The sequence below is a fragment of the Motacilla alba genome, chromosome 2, assembly GCF_015832195.1.
Source record: "Motacilla alba alba isolate MOTALB_02 chromosome 2, Motacilla_alba_V1.0_pri, whole genome shotgun sequence".
In the NCBI taxonomy this organism is placed as follows: Eukaryota; Metazoa; Chordata; class Aves; order Passeriformes; family Motacillidae; genus Motacilla; species Motacilla alba.
The window spans coordinates 103,272,357-103,285,216 of record NC_052017.1 but is presented as its reverse complement, the minus strand read 5'-3'; the positions used below and the strand labels follow the sequence as shown (position 1 = coordinate 103,285,216).

Genomic DNA, 12,860 nt, shown 5'->3' with positions numbered 1-12,860 from the left:
TGGCTTGTTTTGCCCTCCCCCCTGCTTTTTTTCTTTTTTTTGTAAGCAGATGTGGTGTTTCAGGTATTCCTGGTTTGGTGGGAGGTGGGGGGTTTTGCATGCTGCTTCTTTTTTATTACTATGATTTAAAGAGATCCTGCTGCTTTTGACAGTAACTTGTTTTCCCCAGTCATCCATGGGGACTAATTGCATTTCAGTGAACCCAGTCTTTCTTCCCCTCTTCAGGCAGTTTTCAGGCATCTGGTTTATACTGACTTCAGACTACTCACAAAACCCATGTGGAAAGGATTTGTTGGTTGTGATGCAGTGTCCTTTTCTTATGACTTGTAATGGGGAGGGGAAGGGACATACTCATGTTCTTCAAGTATTTTGAAATTCTTCCATCATGTTTGTAAAGACAGTTGTGTGCCATTAACACATATAATCAAAGTGCTAGTTTGACATGTTTACTCTTAGTCACAAGTTCAGGAATACTAAATTTGTTTAATGAAGAAAAATGTTAAGATTTTTGTTGGCATATATTTTCTAAGGAAAAGATATTTCCTCTACAGACTTCTCTTGATAAACTATGTAGCTGCAATATTTTTGAAAACTATGAAGACTATCTTTGAAGATTATATATCTATCTCTTCTTTTAGGCTGCAGCCACCTCTCTCTTGATTTGGCCAGTTGAGTAGCAATTTCTACATGTTAAAGGTGGAAACAGTATGAGTTTTATTATAAGAATTATTCATTTTATGCATGATACCTTTCCCAAAGTAGGAGCACGTTTAGATAGTACCTTTACAATTTTATTTCTGTTTAACTGTACGGTTTTATAATATTTCTCATGTTTATAAAGAAAGGCAAAGGATTTAGTATGTTTTTTCAATAAGGAATTTATAAGAAGTTAAATGTTTATCATAAAGTTTGGATGTATATTGTTCATTCATTTGGGATTTGCTGTCTACTTCCATGGTAACAGCAGTAACTTTAACTAAGCACTGGGAATAGTTTGTTCTTCCTTTTCCGTGTTTATGCTTTGGGTCTTTCTTTTTAATGATCTGTTTGTATTTCACATACTGAATGAAGTATATATACCTGAGGATATCTTGCTTATGAGACAGTGCAGAGGATATTATTTCTGAGTGTATGCCTCTGAAATAAAATACATAGCCAGAAATACTAAGACTTTTTAAACAGGTAAAATGACAATCTTAATTCTTAAATAATAAAGTAGCTATATCATTGTATTTTAGTTTTGTTTAATTGTTACAAAAGGCTGTCTGCTGTATAGTCATGTGTTATGTAACTTACAAGATTTACATTTACACTTATGTAACTTACGAGATTTACATCTGAAGAATGTTTGTTTTGTGTGTAACTTCAAGCATGGGCATAAACTTATGTTTGTTTATTTTCACAGAATTTAGTGCTGGCTGAAGACAGTCCTGGAAGAGATAGCACTGAATATATTCTTGTCTTTGAGCCACATCTGCCAGCTTTGAAAAAACCTTTGGAACCATATTGTCTCTCATTTATGTTTTACAATGGTATGTTTCAAGTGCTCTAAAATACTTGCTTTTCCTTAGAATCAGCTATTTTTAGATCCATAATATGTTTTCAGAACTATTTAATAGCTTAATAGATTTTTGCTAATGCTTATACCAATTAAGTATGTTACTGTGTTTTCTTTTAAAAATGTATATGTTTATTTCTATAGATTCCAAGAAGCAGCAGCTGATGGCAACACTGACCAGGGAAAAAGACCAATTATCTAAGTCCATAGATCTTTACAGAAAGATGTTTGATACTACGAATCAGCTTGTAGCTGAAATGAAATGTAAGTTCAGTCAAATATGTAAATAATTTTTCTGTGAATTAAACTTTTGTCCTATAATGATTTCGAGAATATAGAGAAGGGGAGAAAAATCAATATTGAAATAATGAGAGATAGTAATTAGAGGGTAGCAGACAGGGTGTATGTCTTGTATGGCTATCTAATTATTTAGTGTCTAAGTATTTAGCATTAGGATGTTCCTACCTATAAAGGTCTTGATTTGACGTAGAATGTTATATGTCAGGATTATCAGAAGTCGAAAAGAAACATTAAAATTGGTGTTCTTTTTATCCATGACTGCCTTTTACTCCCATCTTTGGATGCTCATACATCTGGAAATTCAACAGTTGCCTAAAAACAATTTGAGGAGAAAGAGCTATAGATAATCCTCTTTAAAAATGTTAGTCTTATGTTTTCAAAATGTTACTTTTCCCCCTCACGTTTGACCCTGTGTACATTATTCAGAAGTGTTGTGTCATTGTTTATGTTCTTCAGCAAATGTAATTCGTTATGGATGATGGAAATGTTTCTTTGCTTTTTTTTTTTCTTTGAATCATCCTGCCTGTTGATTGCAAGGTTTGTTTTAATAATTGCATTTTAAATTTTTATTTTAAATAATCACCAAATGTAAATAAAGTGGACTGGCGTAGAAGATGCTGCTGTTTGTTGTAATTTTAATACTACATATTTCCATTAGGAATAGAAAATCCTGAATTGCAGTGTGAAAGGCATAACATCTTTGTTTCATACATGCACATCTGTAGAGAGTAAGTTGGAGTACAGTGTTACTCTTTATGCTTAAGTAACATTTTCAAATACAAACTTGTTGTGAATAGAGGGTAGAAAGCAACTCACCTTTTACTCATTTGTTTTTGAAATTAATTCAGATATGAGAGCTGAGGAAATAGCGTCCAGAAATTGGTGTCCCATATAACAGACAAAAGAAGGTAGTGCCAGCCACCACTCCTCTGTCTTGCCATTTCACCTGTTGGAGAACCATTTACAATGATAATTGAGGGTGAAAACTAGTATTCTCAGACTGATATAAGGTCTAGGCCCCTTTGCTGCTTGAAGCTGAAGGTGTGGCATCTGCTGAAATTGTTTAGAAACTGGACAAAATCACAAGATCTTAGTGGAAAAATTCTTCTATTCTGTGCTGAAATTAAGTAGATAGGGTCAGTTGCAGCTGGCATAATTCTGAAAAGTTGTAAGAAATTCTCTAAGTGTTCCATGGCTTCCTATCACTTCCTCGGTCTCTTTTGGTTTTGTTTCAGGTCAGGTTAAAGAAGCTGAAACACGAGAAGCTCTCCTGAAGAATGAACTGAAAAAGCACCAAATTGAATTACCACAGACAAACACAGTATGAGTTGATTCTTACTAAACTCCAATAACATACCTAAAATTTATATCAATAACATATCAATACTAATATTGCTGAATCACACCTGTTACCAAAACAGTGAAAATTTAAACTGTAGAAAAATTTGTGAATCAATGTCAAACTTAAGATCTTTGTTCTTTTAGTGTGAGGATCTTTTAAAATACTGTTAATGAACTAGAACTAACAAAAACCTTGTCTTTTATATCCTGGTCTTGTTTTTCTGTTCGTCATGTTTCTGCTAAGGTTACTGGTACTGCTAGATGTTACAGTAGGTTTTTGGAGGCTGGTCAATGTATATTGGATGTATTCTTGCATTAGTAAGCCAAAGGAAAGCACATTTTTTTAGAGAATCAGAGAACCGCATATGTTCCTGCCAAAGTTCATGTAAAGATAAGTTTGGAAATATTCAGGGCAATGTACCCCATTGCTAATCTCCCTTAAAGATACAATTATCTTTTAAGAAACTTTTAAAAAGTTTTTAAACTACTGACATTTGGGGGAAGAAAACACCTATGTAAACAATTATCTTTAGATCAAATAAGACCAAGTTATAATCATTAATCACAAGTCAGTAGAATTAAATTGCAGTCACAGTACTGAAGTTCCCCCTGCTGGCTAAATTTTTCAAGCCTGGACATTGTCGCCTTCTGAAATGGTTTCTTTTTGTGCATTCATAATTGTATCTTCCTACTGTTTTAAAGTTTCTTCACTTTTGTCTCTAATTAAGCATTGATAGTTCTTTGTGAAATGTTCCTTGAAGTCCTTAAAAATTTTAAAAAAAGGAGAAAAAAAAAGTAATTAAAAAGTTTGATCACAATTGCAGTGAGTTTTCCCTTTGCTCTTCTCTGGGATTGTGCATAGTGGTCCCTTATACATTAAAAGTCTGTTTCAGGTTATTGAATGTTTATCGTTAGAAAGTTAATTGATGACAGATAACTACTTCTGTGGCTCAGTCCAATGGTACATGCTTGCTGATTTTAAATTTTCATTCTCAGCTTCAGTATGTGGATTCTCTTCTGAAAAAAAAGATGTTGGAACAAGAAGGAGTAATGAAGCAGCCAAGGAGAACTTGTACCCTCCCAAACTATCCAAAAGGCAACCAGGATATTCTAGGCAAGGTGAGTTTTCTTGCAGGGAGCTTTCTTATGAGTTCTTTTGGTTCCAAAAGTGGTAGTGATGAAAAATTATCTGATGACCAGCTCCCCTAACAGAGCTATCAACAGGGAAATTAAATGTCTGTCTGAAGTTGCAGGATTATTGTGATTACTATGAAAAGGGGACATGGTCTTGGTTTCTGTTTTGACTGTTGTAACTTCTGTGGTACAGATTGCACATTTAGCTCAAATCGAGGATAACGAAGCAGCAAAAGTCATCTCTTGGCACCTGGCAAGTGACATGGACTGTGTAGTCACACTGACCACAGAAGCTGCTCGTTGTATCTTCGATGAAACTCAAGGTCGACAACAGGTGTTACCCCTTGATTCTATTTACAAGAAGACACTTCCAGATTGGAGCAGGTAGAGAAAAAATAATGGAAGTTCTGCATTTGTATTACATGCTACTTCAGCTCTTCTTTCTTTTCTGTTTTGATTGTCAAACTTCAATTAAAGATTTGAAGTATAAAATTTCTGGGTTTATTATTATAGCAGTAGTAATGTCACTTGAAGTGTTAGCTGAAATCTCAGCTTTATGTCTTTAACTGCTGTTCGATGTTCTTTATATAAAAAGATGTTTCTATTAAATAAGATAAGCTTTTTTTTCTTCATGTCTACATGTTTTCTAGAGCAGGAATTTATTTTAAATAATTATTGTGCGTCTAATCAGATTATTACTTTCAAAAATGCAGTTTCAGAATACATTCCTAAAATCATCTGTAGTAATAGAAATTCATTTTGCTATTTCAGTTGCCTGAAAAATAAAGTACAGTATTTCTGCTGCTGAAAATAACTTCCTTATGAAGGTGACTGCTAATATAATAAGAATGCCCTTTAGAAAAGGTCTGATGTATAAATGTATCTATAATGTTCAAATTCTCAGTTTTCATAATACAGTGCATTGAAACTTGTCCATAAATTTGTCGTATGAATTTGTTGGAAATAATGTCTCATGACAAATCAGTGTTTCACTAAAACATCTTTAATATAACTGGCATTTCAGATAATGGTGGGATCATTTATCTAATGTAGAAGTATTAAGATGCATTCAATTCATTTGGAGATTCCTGACTAGAATAAAGACAAATTGCTTTCTTCTTTTCTTCTCCTTTGCTGTCCCCTTTCTTTAACCAGACCTTTACCTCACTTGAGAAATGGAAGAACTTTCTTCAGACCTATTGGAAATCCTGTATTTGCCAGAGATCTGTTAACATTTCCAGATAACATAGAGCACTGTCAAACAGGTAAATAATAAGAAATAAATCATTAATAACTTCTTTATTTTAAAGAATGAAATTCAGAAACATCAAAAATTATAATCTCTTCAATAATCTTCTCTGATATGTTTGCAAATACCAGTGTACATTCCTCCTGAGTTCTATTGGTAAAAATAGGAGGGCATTAGCATTAATTATTTTTAAACAAAAAGTTGTGAAAATTTCAACCATGACCACTTTTTTCTGCTTGTTGTCTTAGTTTCACTTTCTCTACTTAGATGTATAGCAGGTTTTTTCTTTTTTAATTTCCTGCAGCATTATCTTATTCCCAAGGTCCTTAGAGCAGGAACTGACGATCACAAGATTATTTTTATAATCTCATATTACAGAAGTTACTCCTTTTGTTAGGCTTTGCTTCTAGTTTGGTTCTTCTCAGACATGTATAATTCATAGATTTAAGTACATGCAGGCTGAACTGTTCATGACTGTATATGTTATGCTTAAACAGCTTAATAGTTGTGAGAAATCTTTCAATTTTTAGGTAGATTTTAGTTTAGGAAACTATCATCCTCTTGCTCTTTCTAACAATGTAGCAATCCCTACCTTTTCCTATGCTTTTTTTTTTTTTTTAATTAAGTAGATCTGCTTCTTTATATAGAGAGTTGGCATCTGTAGTTACTTCAGTAAGTTTTGCATTTTATTTCACAACTTCCCACAATTGAAGTATTCCTCTCTACTGTTAATAAAGACCAATTTTTAAATCTGTGCATTTTCAGAAAGTTAGATATTGACGGACTTTTAACTATAAATTCTTCTTCATACCCCTTGGAGGAATTGAAAAACCACGTTGCATGACATATCTCATGCATGACTGCATTGTTAGATTTTGTATGGAACAGACTTTTATAAGCAGAAGAGTCCTAAGCTCAGTTGGATCATTTGCCTGTGAATGTTTTTTTCTTTGATATACCATTGAATATGAAGAAAAATATTAAGAAACTGAGAGCAAAATTCAACATTCCAGGAAGATTTTTAAAAAGATGTCATTTATATAATTTCATGAAACTTGGGATTTTATTATGTGGGTCTGGATCAATGTAAAGTATCAAGAGAGTATTTTATTGGAAAATACACTCAATTATGCCAAAAGGCACTTAAATGTACTATTTTTTTTCCTTATGAATTCACTGATGAAAGCAGACAATTGCATATCTATCTCAATCTCAAGAGAATTTTGTTGGAACAAAAATTATTTCCATGCTATTTCCCTTGCACTTATTTTAGAAGATGTAATAATGATGCCTCAGAATTGACTTTTCAAAACTCAAGTTATTTTGCTCCAGAGAAGTTTCATAGTTCAAAAATTTCTATTTTTCAGTGTTTGGTATGCTCTTGGGTGATACTATCATTATAGATAACTTGGATGCTGCCAACCACTACAGAAAAGAGGTTTGTTTCAATTCTTCTCTAAATTTTATGGTACAGATATATTGAGGAGCTACATATTTAATATATTAAAAACATAGAGTAATTGCCAAACGTAGAGTTTAATGCTGTGTTAGCTATAAGTGTGCTTACTGACTGTGGATCTCAAAGCACTTAACAGTGAATGAAATCTCTATTATTGGCACTGACAAAATTACCTCCATTCAACAAATTCCATTATGTGAATGTTGCTATGGCACATGGGACCATGTTTCCAAACATAAGCATCTTCAGTTCTGCTATGTTAGTGTTAAACACAAGTTTTTCTGTACTTTCCTAGTCACTCTGTGTCATAAAATACAGGAGTCTAAGGCACGTGGTGAAATTTCAGGTGCACTTGACTGAAAACTTGTACTAGATGTCTTTGAGACCCATTTTACTTAGGTTTAATGGTACATGTTTTAGCAGGCAAGAGTCTCTGAGGAGGTGCTGATACTGGGCACTTTTACTTTCGGCTTATGAGTTTGATAGAATCCAAATAATAATTGAGCATAAGAATGTAAAACTGTACTGCTTGCCACTGCTTCCTAATATATGTTGATAATCAGCTTTTCCCAGGTGTAGATCTATATTCTGCCTTCAGAGTTCTGGTAAAATGTGAGAACACAAACCCAAAAAAACTGGTTTTCATAATTATTGACAATAATGCTTAATTTTAATATATGCATTCTATTACTTGAAAGCAAAGTCATGGTGTAATTTCATAAAATATGTTTTTCATTCAGGGACAGAGTTGCATTGCAGTTGAAAAATACAAAGGTTCACAGCAGCATTGTTGTAAACTTAGATTTTCTGTGGAGTTAATAATTTATTCTTGATTTTTATACCTGTGCAGGTTGTAAAAATTACACACTGCCCTACCTTGCTGACTAGGGAAGGGGACAGGATTCGCAGCAATGGAAAATTTGGAGGCCTGCAGAATAAAGCTCCTCCAATGGACAAACTCAGAGGAATGGTATTTGGAGCACCAATGCCAAAACTTTACTCTACTATCTCTGGACAGATAGGTGGGTTAATGAAGTCACAAACATACAAAACGTACAAAATTGTATTGCTTGTCCTATGCTTTTTATTCTCTGATGTAATACAGAAAGGAAAACTTCAATTTAGCATACAGTTATTTTAAGAAGTAGGAGCTGTACAGTGTTCTGTTTATAAATTTGCCTTTTCTTAAAACCTTATAGCTGTTATATTTTTTGAAATAAAAAGTAATAATAATGAGACAATTCCCTTTATTCTTAGTCTTATTAAATGAGTATAAGCAGTAATAATCATTCAAATAGCCGGCATGAGAAGCTTGACCTGATTGAATTCTGGCATCACTGAGAAACAAGTTTTAGGTCTTTCTACTCTAGAAACACTATAATCAATTTGGAATTTCCTATGTGCAAATGAGCTTTATGAAACAGTGGTAGAAAAATTCATGTTCTCAAGAGAGAATATCTCATAAGCTACCCTGTTTCCTGTGGGATCACTTCCATTTCTTTATGTGCTTGGATTCTTCATTTCAGAATAAAGGTTAGAAATTAAGTTAGAAGATGCAGATCCTGACATGTAACAACTAACTTGACTGATGAGTGAAACACTGAAAAGTCTTACTTACAAGCAAGATTGTTCTTAAATACTTAATTCTAAATAGAAGGGACATGAAGTGTATCCATGACAGCGCAATGGAGGGGTGTGGGGAGAGAACACACATATTCTATTAAAGTAGCCACATATATGAGCAAACTACTTAGCACTGACCAACTGAGTAGGGGAAAAAAATAAGGACTAAAAAGATCTTTTCTCAGCATTTTAGTAAAAATATATTATGCCTAGGGAAAACACAGTAAGCATGTCAGTCACAGACTAAAATACACTGGGTTTAGCACACTTTGTCTATCAGCATGTTTTCAATTGTTGAACTCAATTATTACCCAATGCAAATTAATTTGAAATTTTCTGTAGTTTAGTACTGGAGCAATTGTGGTAGAAGAAAAGAGCATGTTTTAATTTCACTTAGTTTCACTTTAAAGGAAAATCATAGTAAAATTCCATTTAAAGGACAGCATCTCATTACACAGGGCTTGTTTTGAACTTAATTTTACACTTAGCATTAGTTCTGACATGCTCTTTTTCAATGTTTGTAGGATAAAAGTTGTTAAATCTGTTATTACACTGGCAAGGTACTTGTAAAATTAGCTGTACTAAGAGTCTGCAGACTTTTGTCAGTCTGCAGCAGCTCTCTGTGTGAGAGTTTTCACCCCATGGCAAACTTAAGGTCATTTAGTTTTTAGTTTTTATTTAAGGTTTGTGCAAGATACCTCGTACTCACCTGAAAGTAAAATGAATGAGTCCAGGCTAATATGTTTGAACCCTTCCTTTATTACTTGACATATTTATTCTATGCCTGGATGTGGAAAACAAAATTGTCTCATATGTTTAAAGAGGAAAAAGGAATGTCAATGAAATACACCTTTGTTTATCTGAGTCTGCTTGATTTCCATGGTGGGACAGAAACTCAGTAAATATTCACTTGGTCCACAAGGTGGAATACAATTCAAGCCAGTAATACAAGCTTCTGCTTTGTAGCAGTGAAAACACAACATGCTACAAGCACTTAATGTCATCAGAGGTAGAGAATTTCACTTGAAGCACACAGACAACAAGATAAGATGTGTATAGTGATACCAGTTTCCCACATCATTTTCAGAGCTTGCAGGTACTTCACTGTCATCTAAGATACGGACTCAAAAAGAAAAGAGGAGTCAAAATATTGGATATTATTATTTTCTAATAGTCATTTTAAGAACAGCCGCTATAGGTTTGGATGTTTTTTAAGTAGTGTTTTTGAAAGGTATGCTTTCTTGCGGATTTATACATATATATATATTTATGTATATACATATAATATATTTATATATATATTGCCTAGGTTGTATTGGTAGTATTCTAAATCAAAATGGTCATTTACTTATTGTTCTGTGGCTTATTGTATTATTTCTCAATTAGATCTTCTTCAACAATACCGTGCAGCAGTGATTAAACTTGATAATGTGAATAAGGACCTGGATTTACATTTGCAATCACTGAACACTCCAGAAATGCAAAAGAAAAAACAGGAACTTGCTGAACAAGAGAAAAGCCTCAAGCTAGTAAAACAAAAATTGGGTAGGTTATTGTACTATAATTTTGGTGTGCTATAGGAAGAGAACAATTAACTGCAACCAGATGTATTCTGTTCTTACAAACTAAGAAGTTCAAACTATGAATGCAAATTGTTAACATTAATTAGTAGCTTAGAGATGTCACATTTTAAGGAAAGAATAGAAAAACTGTATGTAGTAGTATGATGCTGTGGATATTGCCTAGAGCAGCACTGCCCTGTATTGTGTTCAGATAATAAGAATGTGGTCAGTCTGTATCTTGTGAACATGAAACTATGATCTCACTAATAAGAGATTATATAACTATTACTGTGGCTGGCCCTGTGCTACAGAACACTGGCATGCTTTTTGAAATGACTGTAGTAAAGAGCTGAATTGCTTTTGCTAAGGAAACACAATCAAAACATTGTGCTATAAAAAGAAACACTCCGAAGTCTGCAAGGATTGTCAGAGTTACATTTTTTTTAATGTCAATATCAAATAATATTTTAAAAATCAACATTTACTATGCGACAGTTATAAATAAATCGTTTTAACTGTTATCTTTGAACTCCATTTCAGATATAGGGTAACCATAAAATTCATGACATTTCTAAAGTCTTATTTTAAAGGTTTAACTCTATTGTTGTAGGGCCCATTTATAACCAGCAGGTTTAATTTTTCTGTTATTGGTTCTTACTTGCAACTTTTTCATAGGTATGACTCCTGCTTTATCAGATAAAGGTGCTGAATCGTTACTTCAGCCTATAATGTTAGATATATCTGACACCCCTATTCCTCCGAAAAGAATGCGAAGAGACACAATGAAAAAATTGTATAGGTAAGTATTTTCTGAGTCTAGTCATTATTTTACCATAATCTGAATTCAAAACAGAAACTAGTTTATTCTGCATATTTTAAATTCATCTAATAAGCAACAATTAATCGAGTTTGCATAAAGCTGATTTTAAAGATAATTTTTCATTTCTTTAAAATTTCTGTCTCATTTAAAAGTTAAATCTCATAGAGATTTGCTTACTAATTCTAATTCTGTTTCTCTTTATGAACTGATTGTTACCTTTGTGCTTTACATTGCCCATATTTTCTGGTATATTCCACACTGTTACACCCAAAACTATTTGAGATGGCTTGGTCTGTAAACTCTTTTAAGGTCTTCTGTCAAATACTGGATAGATGAACACAGAAATAATTATTCTTATGTAATAGAATCATTCTTACACTATTTTCTCTAAGTAACTGTCTGAGGTGAACTGGTGGTAAACTGTTTTACCTGTGTATTTGTTCTCATTCCCTCTGTGCTGATGAGCGTTTAAACACACACACACACAAATTTGGGAAATCTGTATATCTGTATCTTTAAAGTGACATGAAATTGTCTTTGCCATTTATCATGTCTCTCTTCATGACTACGTCGTTGTCTTTGCTGAACTATGGTCATTTTTCTGAGATTATTTAAATCTTACCCAGTAGTGTTCTGTGAATCTCAGAACAAGTGTTCACTATATTGCTATGTCTCTTTATTTTTTTGTACTTGTTACTATTTTAATTTTTATCTACATTTAGAACTAAAGTGGTTATATAGTTAAACTAATATTAGCCCTTTGCTATTCTTCATTTTAACAAAATAAATACAGTAATAAAAAGCTGTGTGCAAATATGAGGTTTATATTGTTTATACTTGTGGGAGCTCTATGCTCTATATATATTATATATATAAAAGAAAAGCTTTGTTTATAAGCCACTGTGCTATGTTTTGTTTAGCTCAGAAGAATGGATCGCCTCTCCTGCAAAGCAGCAGCAACAGCAAATGTTGCAAATGGCCCCTTCAGAACTTAATGGAACTCCACGGAAAAGAAAGGCATAGACTGATGAGACTTGCTGGGAAAAGCTGTGTGCTGAAAATGTGAATACATTCAGCTAAAGGAAATACTTATGCGGTATTACCATTACTCTGAAGATTTTTATACTGATAGAAGATACAAATGTATTTCAGTTAGTAGGAACAAAAGTGTAAGTATTTAACATTGATAGCCCAATTTTTGTATAGTTAATTTTCATTTCTAAAAGCTTTCAGAGTTTTTATGTTCATGTGTGAAAAAAAAGGTTTTAAATATATTCTTTTTTATTTATGAAAATAAAAGATCTTTGCAATAAAACTGTTTCAGTACAAAGCACTGACAATACAATCACTTGTGTTGAATAGATTGTGTTGTGAAATGAGATTTTAATTTAAAAAGCATCCCAAGCTGTCTTGAGGAAGATAGTCAAAGGTCACTATAATGATCTGCATTGCAAAGATTTTAGTGATGAGCAGGGCAGAAAAGGATCAAGCATGATTAAAGATAGAATTTCAGCCAGGGTCAGAGCAAGCAGCTGGAAACAGACTTGATTGGAAGAAAAAGATGGGGCAAGAGTAGGAATCTAAACTTGGAAAGTATAATAGTTATTAGTTGAAGCTCTGTGAGTAACATAGGAGACAGTGTTCACGGGTGTGGATGTGTGGGTTCACATCTGCCTCAAAGAATTTCTGCCTCAGAGTAAATGTTGACACCAAATCTTCTTATCTGTACTCTCAGCAACATGCATTTTATATACATACTCTTTTTCTGAGAAAGGACTTTAAACTTTAAAGGCATGGTCTCCTGCTAGAAGTTT

General features: G+C 33.2%; 1 protein-coding gene across 1 annotated transcript in view; it reads left to right on the top strand.

The window, feature by feature from the left end:
• The window catches only part of SMCHD1 (structural maintenance of chromosomes flexible hinge domain containing 1), a 68,702-nt gene extending 56,341 nt beyond the window's left edge, over positions 1-12,361 (top strand). The window contains exons 38-48 of the mRNA XM_038127361.1: positions 1,406-1,532; positions 1,703-1,822; positions 3,094-3,179; positions 4,196-4,318; positions 4,527-4,717; positions 5,489-5,598; positions 6,950-7,020; positions 7,892-8,063; positions 10,051-10,209; positions 10,902-11,025; positions 11,967-12,361. Of these exons, the coding sequence (XP_037983289.1) occupies positions 1,406-1,532; positions 1,703-1,822; positions 3,094-3,179; positions 4,196-4,318; positions 4,527-4,717; positions 5,489-5,598; positions 6,950-7,020; positions 7,892-8,063; positions 10,051-10,209; positions 10,902-11,025; positions 11,967-12,069 (1,386 nt within the window). The 3' untranslated portion in view covers positions 12,070-12,361. The remainder of the gene's footprint in view (positions 1-1,405; positions 1,533-1,702; positions 1,823-3,093; positions 3,180-4,195; positions 4,319-4,526; positions 4,718-5,488; positions 5,599-6,949; positions 7,021-7,891; positions 8,064-10,050; positions 10,210-10,901; positions 11,026-11,966) is intronic.
• The last annotated feature ends 499 nt before the right edge of the window (positions 12,362-12,860 follow it).